An 18,280-nucleotide genomic window follows, 5' to 3' on the forward strand; every position below is an offset into this window, starting at 1 on the left:
AGGTGACATCTCAAAGACAGGGAAACCACCCTGGACTCGCATCAGGGACATATCTGCAAGTACAACCTCCAGTAATCACAATTGGTATGGATGCAAACAGAGATGACTGGGGGAGCATGTCTGATATTACTTTGGGATGCCAGAGGAGTGTGGTTCACTCAGGATCATTATTCACATATCAACATTCTCGAGATGAAAAACATTTTGAAAGTTTCTCATTGGTGGCTGGAAAACATACATGGGAATTTCCCATTCTGTCCAACAACTCCACTGTCGCAGTGGGGACTTATACCAAACAGCCAGGTCCCCACACACTTGTGTTCTTGCTTGGAATTTTCTGAAGTGATGTCCTCAGTGACAAATCCATGTCCAAGTTTGACATATCCTAGGCTGGCCAATTTATAGCTGAATTTATTGTCCTGCAAGAATGACCTAATGCAAACAGAATGGCCTCTTCATCATTTTCTTTTCACTTATTGATGATCTTTGAGCTCAAACTATGAATGAAATATTGGTGACAAGGTGGACTGCCAAAATCCCAACCTTTTTCTCACCTGTCCTGAATTCAGAAGGCCTGGATAATCAATGCTTTTTCTATAGATTGGAACAGCCAGATGTATATATCCCTTTTCCAACATATCAGGTCCTGAAGGCGATACAAGAAGCAAAGGAATTGGAATGTCTCCCCACCCATATTACTCCACTGAAATGTTAAATATTGGATCAACTTAATAAGTCTCACAACAGAAATGCCAGGAATCTAGATATCCACTCATCTGCTTGAAGCAACCATGACGGTAGGTGTTTCATCCCAGCCTGAAGTTACTGAACCTGCACATCTGGATCTTACTAAAGTATGCCCTTCAGAACAAACAGTTTGTACAGCAGTTCTGAAAAGATGGGTTAGTATCAATCATGATGCCTCCTGCTTTCATTGCCAAGAACATGGTGCCATTCATGGGTAATCAGGTGCTGATAAATTCCTGTCTACTCTGAATACTTCATTTGAAGGTCATCTACTGCACCCAGTGTGAGTTTTGTAGGGATATTTAAGGAAGACTGACCCATTGTGTGGAGGGAGATAATGCCTCTTACCTTCAAAGAGGGACAGGACAGTATTTCAACACAGATACTTTTCACCTGGAGAAAGTGGGCTGTCTGTTCTGTATATCAGAAGTAACCCCACACCAATGAATTTGCTTCACATCTCAGCTCTTAAAGTTTGGACAGTTGCCACAGATATTGCACATGAGTGAAATTGTTCTCTTAAGTGTTATTATCTGTGCCATGGGATTGAGATCTGAATACTCTTCACCAGTTTTTATTTAACCGATCTCTTATTCGAAAAGGCTCAACTTGATCTGGTGGAACCTTTACCTGGGGTGCAAAATATTACTTTTCTGTGTCATGTGACAGCTTCATAAAGACATGGATTTATAACTTTGCTGGATTCAGGAGAGAAAATATTTACAATTTAAAGCCACTCCCCGACATATGGAGTCTATTTTCCAGTCTAGATGCTGTCTCATATACCTTAGGGGACTGGAGATGGTCTCTATGGGGTAAGAGATGTATGTCTTACCTGTTCTCATAAGTTATTATGATTGGGGAATGTATTTGAAGAAGAAACCAAATTTGTTTATAAATATGTTTTGTAATACATATGACCCTCCCAGTCTACCTGCATTAGCATCCATATAGAGCATGTGGCATCTTCTCGATTAGTAACATGCGATTTTGCAGGATTAGATGCCAGTCCCTGTCTCAAGGGAAAAGCACCCTATCTAACTGCCACCTAAGTGGGCAGATGACCTTCAATTCTTTAGCTCACGAGTATCAACCAGGGAGGGCTGGATTTGTGAGGTGGTAGTAGTTCTCTTTAGGTAAAAAGATTGGGTAAGTTTTATTGAAGAAACATATTTTACTGGTTACTCTGCTTGTTTTATTTTCAACCTATTGTTTTATTTTTCTCAGTCATATAGTGCTTAAGAAAACTGTTGATTGTCATGTTGAGTGACATTTGTCTTCTCAGCTGTCCACTATCTTGGATCCTATCGACACTCAGGAACTTGCCATGTGATTAAATCTCAAATAGGATAACTTAGCTGTACCAAAATTAGATCACCATGACTTACATTCTTTAGATTCTTTGACAGTATTTCATGTGCACTCCAGACAATTGTTGTCTGGATGCTTCTGACAGAGAGTAATAACCAAAAAGGCTGACTACTTTGGCCTAATTTTCAAGCAAGAATGACTTTCATATGTTCTCCATACCAGTCTTTATATTGTTGACAAAAGTATTAGTGTTTTACAGCAAAGACCTATTTGACTCATTCATCTTTCTGTTTGTTCTTTCTAATGTAGGCGATAGTAACAATTGGCTGGATTGTAGCAATTACCTCAGCACTGGCAGTAATCTATGGGCCATATCACTACAATCATGATAACGTGGCCATGCCTGTTGGTGTCAGCATGCTCTACACTTCTGTCTCTCGCACAGTGTGGGGAGTTTGTCTTGCATGGCTGGTTATAGCATGTGCTTCAGGGCATGGAGGTAAGAGAACAGAAATAAAATATGACAAAGACTTTTTTCTTTCTTTCTGTCTGTCTGTCTGTCTGGATGGATGGATTCACTCAGAAAGCAGTTATTGAGTGTATGTATATTGGTTGTATTATCTCATGCATGTTCTGTATGCACTATATCCTAATGAACAGTGAATTTCTTTGAATAAATAATTGATACAACAAATGCATAACTGATCTTGTTTGTTCACTGTACATGTCACTGGGACCATGTGATTATACTCATATAACAGTCTTGTTGTTAAAGTTAATCAGTGTTAGATTTTTAATCTGCAATGAGAAAGTGTCAATTGTTCATAGAAAATTAAAATGTCAAATGTCTTATTTCTGTTTTGAATACATGACCTAATCACATTAACTTTAGGAAAATAACTTCCAATACATCCTGAATCAATCCCTCACAGGAAGACAAGAATTCATTTTCAATATGTATATATCATACAGACTTTAAAGGGAGGCCACTGGGGGCCAATTGCTTGCCTTTACAGATCACTATCATATTGCCTCTATCTGCGTGGGTTCTAGTCTTGTCTTGGCCATTATGGGTATGTGAGTAAGGTTGTCAGTAGTTTCTTGTGGATTGGTGATTCTTCCCAGGCTCTACTTCATCAAATATAACGGCTGCCATAGAGAGCTTATCATGTGCTGCAAAATGGCATTAAACCCACAAAACCAAACCAGATTTTAAAGGTTGCATCTAAGGGAAATAATTCATCTTTGATGCTATATAATTACATCCCCTTCCTACAGCTTGTTTTCTACCCATATACCAGACGTTCTTTAACTCAGGCTTTATTGTGTCTCTGTATAAAATCTGCCATTTATACCTTACATAATCCATTTGATTTTATCAGCCTTTCTCAGTCACCCATTTGTAAAGTTGGTGGTGTTTTACCATATTAGTACTGTTACATTGTATGGTAACATTATTTTCATTTTGTGCTCCTAACAAAACTCAGAAGGGTCATATTTTGCAAAAGGAGATCAAGCTGCTTATCTCCAAGTTGACACTGGAGGCAGTTTACAAACCAAACTCAGCAGGCTTTTACTCTAGGGCTTTTCTTGGTAAAGGGAAAGCTTTGAGAGGTTATAGACTCAAGTTCATTAAAAAGTTCATTGACACACTGAGGTTCAGGCTGGAGACAGTTGTTGTTGTTGTTGTTGTAGGGTTTAATGCCATTTTTCAGCACACGACAGGCTATACATGGTGGCCAGTATTAATGATGGAGGAAGAACCCGAGAAAACCCCGGAAAGAACCACCGACCCACGAGAAGCTACTGGCAAGCTTTCTCACATACCCACATTGGCTGAATCCAAGACTCGAACCCATGCAGACAGAGGTGAGATGGAAGTGATCCGTAACGGACAGCGCGTTCAGTCACTTGGGGCCCCCTCATTAGAAGGTCACAGTCACCAAAACTAAACAGTCATGACTTTCCATGAAACTGGAAGAGTATGTGATTAATTTTGACTTCACATTCATATTACCATCCACCTGGCTTCTCAGAAGGATCTTCATTTCAGTTAATTTAGGACAGTGCATAAATTCCATGCACCCTCATTCAGCTTCAGTCTTAGCCTATGGGCATTACAAAAACCTTGGACTGTATCATTATCATTACTTTCAGAACAGCTTCTACCACATCAGTGGCAGCATACGTGGACAATGTCGTGCAGAGGCATGATTTGAGATATGAATCCTTTCCCCACTCTCCTTTCTTGGTTGGGGTAACTTTCACATAGCACATTATGAAACTTCATGACAGGCATTATATATAATAGTGTTTCTAATACCATTGACATAAATGCCTACCATCCAGTTTCCTCCATATTTGTTCCAAAAATCAGTTTAATGATCACTGTGTTCCGGAAATACGGAGATCAATTGCACATCCTGGAAAAGGCAGCATGGAAAATTTAAAGCTAAAGAAGACCTGCATAAAAAATGATAGTCAGTGCACATGCAAGTAATTTCATTTCACTTCAGTGATCTCTGTTTTCTAGATTACTTCCTGAACATGGGCTGATTTTCAATTCATCAAACCAGAATACTATGATGTAATGGATTGTGGGTGTTCCAGAAATTTGTGAAATGTGAATGAACCCAAATATGGTAGTTGTTATATTCTGCTAAGTTACAGTTGCTTCAGCTTCTGAACTAATTTGATTATTTATTATGTTCAGATATTATATCATAATCTTAAAAAAAAATCTGATGTGACAAGTAATAATATTCAAAACTTCATTGGAAAGAAGGTGAATAAAGGACACTGAACTTAAGTAATTGATGATATAATTGTCTGGTTCTCTGCTTCTCATATTCCGCTATATGAAGGGTAACACAGAGGATGGTCAGTAAACCAGATTAATCATAATGGACAGTTGAATTTCCTTGGAGGCGATCCCTACTGTTCCGTATTGCATAGCATATTTTGATCACATCAGAAGACTTCCGAGTGCTTATAAATGGCATCCAAATGAAACTTAAGTGATTCATTTGAGGAAACATCTAATAGGAGATTGAAAGATAGCCTTGGTCTAAACCAAGAACATGTTGTGGAAAAGAGCCCAGAAACATTACTTTTAGGGTAGGCATGTCTGCACTGATCCATTCAGTTCCGTCATATGCGAGGCAGGCTCAGTGTCCTGTAGAGAAGACTGCGGCAGTTGCAGCACGCAGAGTGATCTTTCGATATGGCCATGTTTTTGTGGGTTTTCACATTATGAGACTTTTTAACTATACATATTGCAAGAAGTGAATCACTTCAAATTACCTGCCTTTGTCATTGAAGGAAGATGGTGCAGGCAAGTGTAAAGTCAATGATCTCATTCCATTGTGCTAACCACTGTTCCTCAGTTGGCTAGCTCCCTCCTTTGTCTCTTAGGTGTGATGATGCTTGCCCCTGTCACTGAATATTCTGTCACTGAATATTTTCAAGGCATTTGGCCGGTTTATGCAGTCAACTTTTTTCCAGTTTTTTACCTACAAGATTTGCCTTTGCGGTAAGGCAAGTTGAATCTTGTAAGGGCCCTGTCAGGCACCTAGATGGTCACCAGACCTTGATTATTACACCATTGTATTGTTTCAGGCATGATATTTATAGCTTTCACTGAACTCACCCTGGGAACCTTTTATTGTAAAGGTAACACCCTAATTATGAGTCCTACAGGGTGTGATGAGGTAATGTGTTTAATGGATAAAGCAAATTTATATAATAAATTATGGTTAATTAATGCTACCTGATCACATTATGAAGGAAGTCATCCTACCCCTCCCTGCAAATGCAAGCATCCTCTGTGTTTCTCTCAAGCTGAAGAACATCCTAGGGAGCATAGCAAATATTGTTCTGCAATATCTGTTTTCATCTTTCTGGGAGGGCTGAATTTGGGAGGTGATTGAAGGTATTTTCATTACATTATTGAGACTGGGTAAGTATTCTTTGAGAAACAATGTCTTGTTAATACATTTCTTTTTATTCAACAATAGTCTTAAAAAAATTAAAAGTTGAATATTTAAGCAATTTGCAATTCTTACTAAACTAAAATCCAACTTGAATACAACAAGGGACATAAATCTGTTGATACTTACATTGTCATCCATATTTTACTAATTTGTATTCTCTCTCATTCAGGACCAGTGAATCAGATTTTGTCATGGAAGATCTGGGCACCCCTGGGTAGACTGACCTTTGCAGCTTACTTGGTTCACCCAGTTATGATCTACGTTTTCTACCTCAATTTAAGACTTCCCATACATTTCACAGATCTGACATTGGTAAAGTAGTTTCTTTATTCTAATTTGAACATTTGTAAAACCTTATATGGTTTTGTTTGGGGGGGGGGGAGATCTTGTTATTTTCTGTAAATTGAAATTGTATTTCCTGTGGTGTCTGTTACATCCATCACAAGGTCTATTGATTGAGTCATGTGTTGTCCTTTGGCCTTATCTCCTGTTCGCATCAAGTACTGCACATATTATTTCTTACCCAATAGCACCATATGTGAAAATTTAAAAAGCTTACCTGGCACCTGTTTATGTAAATTTGCATTTAATAGCAGTAATACATTACCTACCGCTGTTGTATTGCTTACCTTTCAGGGACATCAAGTCTCAAATCCAAGCTGTATGATCAGACGTGTTCATACCTGATTCCTTCCCCATACTAGAATGAAGTCTTCTAGAACTGAGAACAAAACCAGGTCCCAGTCTGATGCCTGCCACATCCTGTTCACAATTCTGTTTTTTTATTCCTGTAGTATGTGATCAGACTACTTGTATTCTGTTAGAGGATATTGCTTTGATATTGGATTCTCAAAAGATTTTTTGTTTGTTGAAGTGTTAGTCCCCATAGTCATCCAAATAAGATAAGAACTTTTTGTTTCAGACTACATAGTCCATACATCTAAATTAAAATATAGACATAAAGTTAAAGCACTGTAAACAATAAAAGATCATATATATCTTATGTACAAGTATACAGACAAATCTACAACAACAGACTGTGCCCTGCATTGTTAAGAATGAAATTAATTATCACATTGAATCTGTTAATTACTACATCTGAGTGTTTTTTTCACATTCATTTTTTTATTTCAAAGGGTTTTTGAAACAAAGGATGGCACCGTGCTAGGTATGCTAGATTTGGTGTTGCTGAGTAAATTATCTACCACTGTGTAGTACCAGTGCTAGGGTAAATACCTACCTAATGTTTGTTCTCAATGCCAGGATTCCTCCAGGGTAGGAAAAACACTGGAATGTGCACACATTGGCTTGACATGAGAGCATCCTTTTCAAATCAGTGGTGTAGTGAAGGCAAAGAACAGCTTGTGCCTCCTGAAAAGGGATAGCAATGATCTTGCAGTTTCTTTTGATGTGATGATGTGATGAGAACCACTTTCAAGAATGCTGGTTTCTACCTTCTCATATTTCCTTCACCAGAGCAAAGGCATTTTTCTATTGGGCCCATTTGCAATGACACATCATGTAGCTCAAAATTGTACTAGCTGATAGTAGTGAATACTACTAGCTTAAGCGTAAGTGTAGCAATCAATAAAACCAGTTTTCTGAGGCCGTGAGCCTCCCACCTAACTGACAAAGTTTGCAAAGCAGTAGTGATAAGTAACATATTACTACTACTAAAATGTATTTTTAGAAGAGTAAAATTAATTTTAATACAGTACTTAACTGCCACTGTTATAACAATTCCTAATCCCACCATGCATTGATGCCCTGTTGGCAGGATGAAAACAAAGGGCATAGTAAAACAGAATGTCGGCTTCGATGCAGGTTTTGTTCTCAGCTCTAGAACGTTCCGTGTTGATAGGAGATAGGATTTATGTATGATCATGCATAATCATGTCGGATGGATGTGGCACTTTGCAACATGCAATTATAAGAAATGCAATAATGGTACATTAGTATTAATTTATTAAAATTAAATTATTCCCACCCACCCCAAAGTACATTTTTATCATGCCTTTGGATAATGTCACAGGAGTTTCCACACATCAGTCACAATGTCTCTCTCCATCTGCTCATCAATCCAACTGATGAACATCAAATATATTTTGTGAAATGAAGTTAATTTTTCGAATGACCGTGTCTTCATTAAATGTGATAATTCATATATTAAGTGAAATGGGTAACTTGACCGATTATAAGGGATTCATGGGTCAGAGGTCAAGATTGTTGGTGTTGTAGGAGGTTATGTATATTTAAATTAGTTTGACCATTTCTGTCAAATATTATAACAAGAAATTTCAGAAAAGTAATGTTGAATTTGCAGTCTCAATTGCATCAGCAGATCTGCCTTCACTTACAGTTTGACTGTAAGTCTTACTGAAATGATCCTTACATTATAGACTTTTTGAAGGAATAACAAAACAATGAAGAATATGATCATTGTGGTCAGATATGGATATTGACTTGTCCAGATTTTGTCTACATCCTGGTGTTCATATTTGATACAGTGGAGCTGGTCAGGTAATCAGACTTGACAATGACTTTCAGGCTCAAAATACCTGCATGATCAAACTTAGTCTTTTTTGCTATAGCTTTATCTAGAAACATGAAACAAATGAAGACATTTCTTGTGAAAAGAACAAGCAACCTCTTAAAAAGTTGAACAGTTATCAATAAATTTTCGGATACTTGGCTGTGCTTGGAAAGAAAGCAGGAAGACAACAATTTCATTTTATGGACATCATGTAATGTTGATTTGAAAATAGTTCACAGTGGCAAGAATAATTGATCTCCTTTTTGTTTGGAACTGCAGTGTTTCAGAAAGTGAACTGGAGGTCATTAAATTCTAAGTTTACTTGGGAAAGATTTTACTTGAACATAATATTATCTCTTGAATTTTTTAAATGCCTGCTTCCCAAATTGACTATTGCAGCATGTACTTTTATTAAACATGATTGAAAATTAGTCTAACTTGCAGATAAACATTGATTGCCTTGGTGTAAAGGTTTTGTTTAGCTTTGGCAGGTCTGCATCAACTGTGAGATTGTTTTTGTTATAGTTTAACACCATTTTTCAGCACAAGATAGGCTATACATGGCGGCCAGTATAAATGGTGGAGGAAGAACTGGGGAAAACCCTGGAAAGAACCACCGACCTACAAGAAGCTATTGGCAAGCTTTCTCACATACCCACATTGGCCGAGCCTGAGACTTGAACCCATGCAGACAGAGTTGAGATGACAGTGATCAGTAACAATGAGTGCTTTAGACCAATCGGCCACCTGGGGCCCCTCAACTGTTAGAAGTAGGATTATATAGTAAGTAACCTTTTTGAAAAATTGTGAAAAATATTATTGACATTGCTATTTTGTTTGGTTTAAAATTTGTGACCAATCAAGGTTAACTTATTGCCTAGCTGGGATACAGCAGATGGTGAGAAATAATACTTTTTTCTCAAGCGTGAAATATTTATTACCTAAAGAATCTGTGCATAATTGTCACCATTCAGATATATTGTGTATGTGTCAAAGCTTGTTTCACAGGTGAGATGTCACATTCTGGGGAACACTTTTTTTAGTGGTAAAATTTTGTTGTCTTCCTCAGTATTTGATCTTTTTCAGCTTTATTGCCTTATTCTGGTTTAGGCTTGCAAGATGAGAATATATCAGCTAAATCTTTTTAAGTGAATTGTACATCCTAATATAAACTACTGAAGTCACTTTGTTTTCATTTCTTTTCTGACAGATCTACTATTACATGGCCAACCTTATGGCTGCCTATGCTGTGGCGTTTGTGGTATCCATGATGGTTGAAGCACCAATGCTGCAACTTGAAAAGTTAATTCTGGGCCGATGAGATCTGGATCAAGTGGAGTTTACCGCTGTCACATCCTGTATATCATTCAGATTAAAATGTATTCCAAGCATAGACCATTACAATTACTGGCCAGATGCAAGCCATTACATGATCACATCTCTAATGAAAGTTTTCTTTTGAAGCTTTTGGATCTGAAGTCCTCACACCACCAATCTGATTTTCTCAATTTATAATTCAACTTAAAACATTTTCATTCAGTTTTTATGAGTATCCTAGTTTAGGATGTAACATTTTTAACAGTTTACATGAGCGATAGTTGTAGAAACATTAAATGTATTTGAAGCAGCAGGCTAACTAATGGGTTGAGACACCTGCCTATGGAAAGACTAATCAATTTGAAAATGAAGGCAAGTTGGTTTAGAAATTATATACTTCACCAACTTAAATGTTTATGTAGTTTGTGGTGATTACACTTATATTACAAGAGGATTTTTTAATATTTTGTATTTGAACATTTTTTTGACCACCATTGTTTCTTTTTAAAGAAATTATTGATTTTATTATTTTTATATATTTTTTATGTATTGTTGCAGACAATGAAATAGATAATTGTACAGGTACAATGATAATAGAATGCAAATGGAATACAGAATGAATGCAAAATCAAAGGATAATAAATGTAAATTTAATTCAGAATAACCTCAGTTGAAATGAAATAGAGAATAAAGTCAAATAAAATGATGAATATATTCAGTTGAGAGAAGAAATGCACAGTGCAGAATGATGAATGATAAATAAAAACTAAATATAATAGATTTCAAAATCAGCTAAATTTCCATGGTTTAAAACAAAACCTTTAAAACAATAAAGTAGGATCAAATTCTTCACAGCAAGTGAAAAGTGTTTCAGCATTTACAAGACATTCTTTTTGTCAAGGAAAACATAAAAAAAAACAAGCACATTTGATGTGATGAGATCGTTAGCAGTGACTGTGTCTCCTTGATTGAAACAAAATGAAAATAAATTTTGTCAAATACTTTAGATATTTACAATTATATCAGGTAGATTTTTAATTTATTATAAACTCAGTGCTGTCTCTTGCATTTTATGTATTTATTATTTCAGCAGGACAGGATACAGAAGTTACATTTCTTTCAGTTTAACATACTCAAAAATGGAATGCTTAACTTCAGTAAATGCATTTCTATTTGATTCCAAATGAATCTGAAGAAAGGAAAATGATGGATGAAAGCAATAAATTTAAAACCTGAGTGCATTTCTGAGACCATACAAACTGCAAGGTGTTAGATGCCTGATCGTGTCTATCAGTATAATGTAGATGGAACACAATGCAGATTAATGCAGACAAAAAAATGTTCATTTGGTCAAATTAACTGTTTCAGTGTTTCAAATTTCAGGGCTTTCGTTTCTAATATTTATTTTACTCAGATATTAATCCCTTTGAAGAAATATAGATGCCAAATTTCTGGGATGCCAGTCATCATGAATCCGATGGGAATGTTCACAATTTAGTTTTAAAATGTTTTAAATAGATCTGATTTTCCTATATTTGGGACATATTTTCCATTATGGTTCATTTGGCACATAGGTAAATAATCCATTTTTACTGATTTTAGTAGACTTGACTCTAAATAGAATCTCTGATCAAGTATGTCCATCATTACTAAACCTGAATTTCTTTCTTGTTTTGTTATGTGACTTCAGTTTTATTAAAATCTGAACAGAATTGGACCAAAATCTGACAGAAAGTACCCTGACACGAAGGGTTTTTAATTTTGTACAATTGATGCCAATCCATCTTCAAATGTTGCCACCATTACTAAAAATAAAAACCTTTAAATAGTTTCTCCCAATTAAAACAAATAATTCAAAGTTTGTATCGTAGCATAAAGAGCTTTGAAGTTGATATCATCAAATATGGTCACTGTTACAAATATATATGACAAAGCTTTGAGCAACTGCTAGTAATGTGAATTATACCACATTCAACAGAATGCATCCTGGCATGAAGAGTTTTCAAACGGGTACAAATTAGAGTTTATGCAACAACATCAAAAACATTGCTGGTAAAAATTGGACAAGGTCAGAAAGCTTCCATGAAGGTCTTACAATTTTATGCTGATGACATGGATAGACTTCCATCAAATAAGACTACTGTTTCTAAACCTGGCCTTCAAGTGCCTTCACTGGACATAATTTGACTAGATTGAAGGGGAAAAAAATCCTTTCATGAAGGGATTTCAAGCTTATATACATGATGTCAATCCACTGTCAGATATGACAATTACCACTAAAGATAGAGAAAAGCATTAAATTACATCTCAGATTGAAAGAATTTACTAGATTTCATCCCATTTTGAAAACTAAAAGCACCAGTTGTAAATATATTAATTTGCAAATGAGGAAGTGGAACATTGCCCATGTTTCTAAAGTGTCAGTATGTGACTCCTGGGTTGAACCCAAAATATGGGTACATAATGTTGCACTTACTGTACACTATTTGCTTTGAATATTTTTCCTGAGGTAGATATAAGCTAATGTAAACCATAGCTATCACCAGGAAGTCTTTTGGTCCATCTGTCCATATTGCATCGTTCTTTGACCACATGTCCTGTTGGCATAATACATTTCACATTATTTTTGACCCTAACTGTACTGTATGTATACATTTTAAAACCTACTTTATTTCTATTTGACTTTAATGTCTATTAATAGCATGGTCTTAAAGTATAACCAGCCAGAAGAAAACCGTCTTATAATTGTGTCCTCAATGAGATTTTCTTGAAGTGTTTGGGTCTGCCTGTCCGACAAATTGGGAGCAATTTTCATCATTGAAAATTTGATTTTAAAATTAGTTTTAACTATGTTGTATTGCATATTTTAGTTTATAACCAACATTTGTAGCAGTTTACATGTGGAGTAATTGTAAACAGAAAATATTAAAATATATATAGAACATTGTAATACTTAGTGGGAGGAGATATATTCATCTGGCTGTACTGATCAATGACGAAATAGGTAATTTTGTTTTAATGATATGAAACACAATTTTTAAGTGTTCTGTATCTCCTAGTGGCTACATTTGCTATAATCTGATATGAATTTCCAACGTGTATATTACACAACGATTATATTGAATTAAACACCACCCTATATTAACTCTAAAGTATTAAGTTTGAAATATATTTCTATTTTTATGTATGCATTGCTACAGACACTAAAAAGGTTAGTTGACAGTGAAATCAATATATAATGCAAACATATTACAGAATGATTAAAAACAGGTGAATAAATGCAGATTTAATACAGATGATCTGAAATAAAGTTAAAAATGAATGAATGAAAAGAAACAACAAATGAATTAGAAAACGGAGAGCATGCATGCACAACGCATAATAATATACGAAAATGCATTTCAGGAATGAATTTAAAAATCTATGTCTTTGAAGCTGCTGCTTCATATCCACAGTCTAAAATATTTTCAAGTGTTAATTCGTAATCAAATTATTTATACTGACATATGCATTTTCAGCATTTACATGCCTTGAGGCTTTGTTCTTTCTGAGGTGGACTTCACAAAAATAAAACAAAAACAAACATAACTAAACTGCAACAGCCATGGATGTGAGGATATCATTAACAGTAGTGGCAGCTGTATAGTTTTTTTGGAATAAAATATGAAATAAATTTTCTGGCAAATACACTTCGACTACAATTTTACACTAATTCCAGATGAAATTATATGTTAATGTATGCACATTCATCTCTGTCATTTGCACTGTATTGCATTTACTATTTCAGTAAAGTAAACGTTAGATAAGACAGAATACAAAAGCAATAGTTTACTCTCCTTAACACTCTGTAAAACTGAAAACTGACATCAGTGTAGGCATTTCATTCCTGTTTTAAATGGATAATACTATACGATGGATGAAATCCATATACTTTCTGAGACGATTAATACAAAAATCGTCAAGAGAAGTAAATTGAAAACATCAATTGAATAAAATGCAAATAAAATGGTGATTTGATAAGGTTTCCTGTTTTGGGTTCTGAATTTTCATCTGTTCATAAATCAACAGCTGTGAAAACATTATGCCAAATTATCTGAGATAATGTTCTACATGTTGCTGATGGAAAGAAGCTCACAGTTAAAGATTCACTTATTTTAGTTAAATCTACCTTTTCTATTAAATGGGATGCTTTAAGTATGAATTTAAATTTTTCTTCACTTTTTCATCAGTCTGAGGAAATATGCTGATATGAATAAATTTTAAAATGTTTAAACAAAGAAATGTCATTCTAAATTTCTATTTTCTAGACATATCATACACTCAAAGTTTTATGACATTCCCTTGGCACATATCTTAGATGTATATATGACATTATTTCATGGATTAAGATTATGTAATTGTATGCAGTAAATAGTGTATAAAATCATTTGTTATATGATATTTCAGTGAGTGTAGGAATGACTAAGGTGTTGTCAGTAAATGTATCATGCATAACGTTTGAAGTATGAACATCTACCAAGGCATAAAGGAAATTGTTTGATAGCGAAGGTTCTAAGTCTTTTGCCAGTGAACTTATCAAACTGTGCATTTGTATGATCTTTATTTTTTCTTGATGAATAACAGGATAAAACATATATGAATTTCATAAAAAAAGAGTTAATGAAAGACAAAATATTCAGTCGACCAGCTGTGTTTTTTAAAAATCTTCAAATTAAGTTGATATCACAAAAGTCAATGCATCATACCAGCTGGAACTGCCAAGGTCACGTAATGCCAAGGTCATATCAATATTATTAATGGATTTGAACGTTTTTTTTATACAGAGTTGTGTACTTTGCTGCATCTCTTCGTATTGTGTTTAATTTTGCATAGAGCAGATTATTTTAATCATACACAGTGTAGACCCAGATCTGCTATGTCACAGTGTAGACCCAGATCTGCTATGTCAGAATGGTATAGAAGATCACCATTAAAGCCCATATCTAGCATGTCATAAGGTATAGCAAGCCAATGTGTTTGCCCAGGCATGATATATCATACTGACAAAGCAGATTGCTGTGTGGACCCAGATGTGCCACCACAACATGGTATAGCAGATCTCTGTGTAGACAAATAGGCAATCTCATCATGCTATGGGATATGACTGTGTAGGCCCAGATATCCTTGTCACTTTGTAGACCCAGATCAGCTCTCTTATAACAGTATATTAAACCACCCTGTAGAACATGATTTGCCATCTCACAATGCTATAGCAGATTACTGCGTAGACCCATATATAGAATTCTTTGATATTAGCCCAAGATATAAGTAGAATGAATTGCTTAGAAACAGAGATGCCAGCCATTCCATTGTGATTTGGCAGAATTATTCCAAGTTGTAACCTCATATTACGAAATTACAATCACTGTAGTCTGATTCTGTGTCCCCTGGTGACCAAGTGGTCAAACGCTCTCACCATTTCTGATCATTGCCATCTCAACTCTGCCTGCATGGGTTCTTGTCTCGGGCCTGGCCTGTGTTAGTATGTGAGAAAGCTGGGCAGCTATGGATTGTTGTTCTTCCCGAGTTCTTTCCTTTAGTGTTTCTTCTACCATTGTACAAGCCGCCATATACAACTTATGAGCTGAAAAAAATGCATTATCCAACAACAACATGAACAGAGAAATTCCAGTTTTCAAATGAGACAATATATTATATAGTTGAATAAAAACTTAAGCACCGGTATCTCTTGATCACTGAAACACTATAGTGTGACATTTACGTGTAAAAGTACCTAAAAGCTTGTATCACCAAAGCAATTGCATAATCACTGAGCTGAAATCATTTTAGCTTATGCCCAGATTCACCAAAGAAGTTTCATTAAAGTTGTCGAAATGAAAGGCAGACAATCAAGATTATACCAAGGCAAATACTACATTTGTGCTACGGAAGTCTAAATGAATGAGATGCATGCAAGTCATTAACTTAGGATGAACACATCACGTTTGCAGTAATTTCTCTCGGCTGACTTTAGCATGCCACATGGCATGAAAAAATACTAGAATGCACATTTTTAGGAAATTGATCGGAAAATTACCCTTATCCTGGTCATATTATTGTGTCTTGTTTTATATTGGATACTAAAGAACAAAAAAAGTATTAAATCCTATTTAATATTAGTATGAAATTACTTTTATTTGTAGTCAGATATAATTTGAGATGTTTTATTTATTTGAGTTATTTCGTTGGCATTACAAAGTGCTCAGTAACTTTTCAGACTTGAACACTTTTTGGGGATTGTTGTGAATTCATTCAAATACGTTTTGGATTATATCGTCGTGATATTTCAGAACTGATGGTTCATCAAGCTATTTAATAATGGTGGTACATCAGCACATTCAAGACTATAATTGCTTTAGAACTTGTGATGTAATCTTTAGAATTTTGTGATTTTACATTCTATAGAAATAAATTCTTGTTGAAAGCTATAAATCTTGTTGGTTTTACTTCTATCCCTTACTTCGTTTAAGACCATAGAATCGTAGCATAATGCTAACTGACTTTATAATATTTCCACCGTTACTAAAACCTAATTAAAAACGTAAGCAGCAACTTCCTAAAGATTGAGAAGCAGAATTTGATTAATTTAAGAAGTGACCACAAGGGGCTTTTATATTGTTAAAAATATCATCAATTGACCACAAAAACCCCCCACCATAATGTAGATATTAGCTTCTGATATAAGTTGATATAAAATTTGCAATATGCTAGGCTTGTAAAGAAAATCTACATCTTAAATTGACTGTTTGCTGCTTCTTATGCTACATAAATATTTGTACGTTAAGGTGTGATTTGTCTGGTCTTAAATAGGTGTTTAATAAACTCCAATCTGGTGGGTATGTGGATAATTTCAAAGTGTCAAACTCTTTTGACTAATTGTCTTCTCATAATGTCGATATATTTTTTGTTTGCAGTTGCAAGACCTGAAATCCATGGATATATATATATATATATATATATATATATATATATATATATATATATATATATGTGTGTGTGTGTGTGTGTGTGTGTGTGTGTGTGTATCTTGAACAGAAAGTATTTATTATATGATAACAAATAGCTAAGACCAATTATGGTATGTGACCCTAACGGAGTTTATCTGTCTAACAACGATTTACTCACAACAAAAGATGAGGGTCAAGGTAAGTACGTGGATTTGTTTCTGTATAGACTACCCATCGCCACGAATTTCAACACGCAAGTGTTCACCGACCTCTCCTCCGGAGGCATCACGCAATGACTTATTGTCCTTTTATAGATTCTCCATAACATTTATAGTCGGCTAGAAATATTCTTGCAGAGTAATCAAAACATATGGATATTGGGAACATTGTCGAGTGAAATGCACAGGTCCAGGAAGATTTCTTGAACCGACCTTTAAAATGAGCTTATCCCCAGTCAGATGAATTGTTGGAAGCTATTGAGAGAAAAAATGAAATAGCACGAGTATTTGGGCTGTTTCCTAACAGCCTCAGTCCAATTTTATTCCAAATGATTAAGGCGTTGGCGACTGTCTGTCTAGCACGTCAGGTTAATTGTCAATTAATTTATTTATCATTATTGTTCATCAGTTCTTCGCTATTGGATTGACCATTTAAAAATAACAAAGCAAACGTGCAATTTATTTTGGAAACAGTAAATTAAACTAGATTTTCAGTTTCTCAGTCTAAAGCATGGTTAGCATATTAAACCAAAAACTCCCCAAGTCGGAAAGAGTCCTTTCTTGCACATCTTTGGTCTTGAAGACTCATTAAAATAACGTTCATATTCATAACAGGTTCCTGGTAAGAACTATATGGTTGCTAGCTCTATTTTACCAGTATAGTGGGGCATATTCAAAACCCTAGCAACATACGTAAACCAATTTGTAACGGTACTTTTAATGTTGTCGTAGTGGATCTTAACGAAGAAATGAATATATGGGTAATGGTGTCTGAGCACTACTTAAAACACACAGTGATGCTTACCAGTTCTTTATGACCGCTCGGGTGGCCTAGTGGTTAAAGTGTCCGCCTCGGATGTGGGAGGTCGTGGGTTCGATGCCCAGTGAAGTCATACCAAAAACTTACAATAATGGTGGGGCCCCGAGTGGTCTAAAGCGCTGTCCGTTACCGATCACTGCCATCTCATCTCTGTCTGCGTGGGTTCGAGTCTGGAATTCGGCTAATGTGGGTATGTGAGAAAGCTTGCCAGTAGCTTCTCGAGGGGCGGTGGTTCTTTCCGGGGATTTCCCGGGTTCTTCCTCCACCACTAATACTGGCCACCATGCATAGCCTATCGTGTGCTGAAAAATGGCGTTAAACCCCACAACAGTAGTGAAAGGGGTGAGATTAGCGTC

General features: G+C 35.5%; 1 protein-coding gene across 1 annotated transcript in view; it reads left to right on the plus strand.

Annotated features, from left to right (window-relative positions):
- Nucleotides 1–16,371, plus strand: part of LOC149775448 (nose resistant to fluoxetine protein 6-like) — a 62,736-nt gene extending 46,365 nt beyond the window's left edge. Inside the window, exons 14-16 of the mRNA XM_089943986.1 lie at nucleotides 2,368–2,557; nucleotides 6,220–6,362; nucleotides 9,794–16,371. Of these exons, the coding sequence (XP_089800112.1) occupies nucleotides 2,368–2,557; nucleotides 6,220–6,362; nucleotides 9,794–9,904 (444 nt within the window). The 3' untranslated portion in view covers nucleotides 9,905–16,371. The remainder of the gene's footprint in view (nucleotides 1–2,367; nucleotides 2,558–6,219; nucleotides 6,363–9,793) is intronic.
- The last annotated feature ends 1,909 nt before the right edge of the window (nucleotides 16,372–18,280 follow it).

This window comes from Sinohyriopsis cumingii, chromosome 19 (genome assembly GCF_028554795.1).
Source record: "Sinohyriopsis cumingii isolate HCF-2022 chromosome 19, ASM2855479v2, whole genome shotgun sequence".
Lineage (NCBI taxonomy): Eukaryota > Metazoa > Mollusca > Bivalvia > Unionida > Unionidae > Sinohyriopsis > Sinohyriopsis cumingii.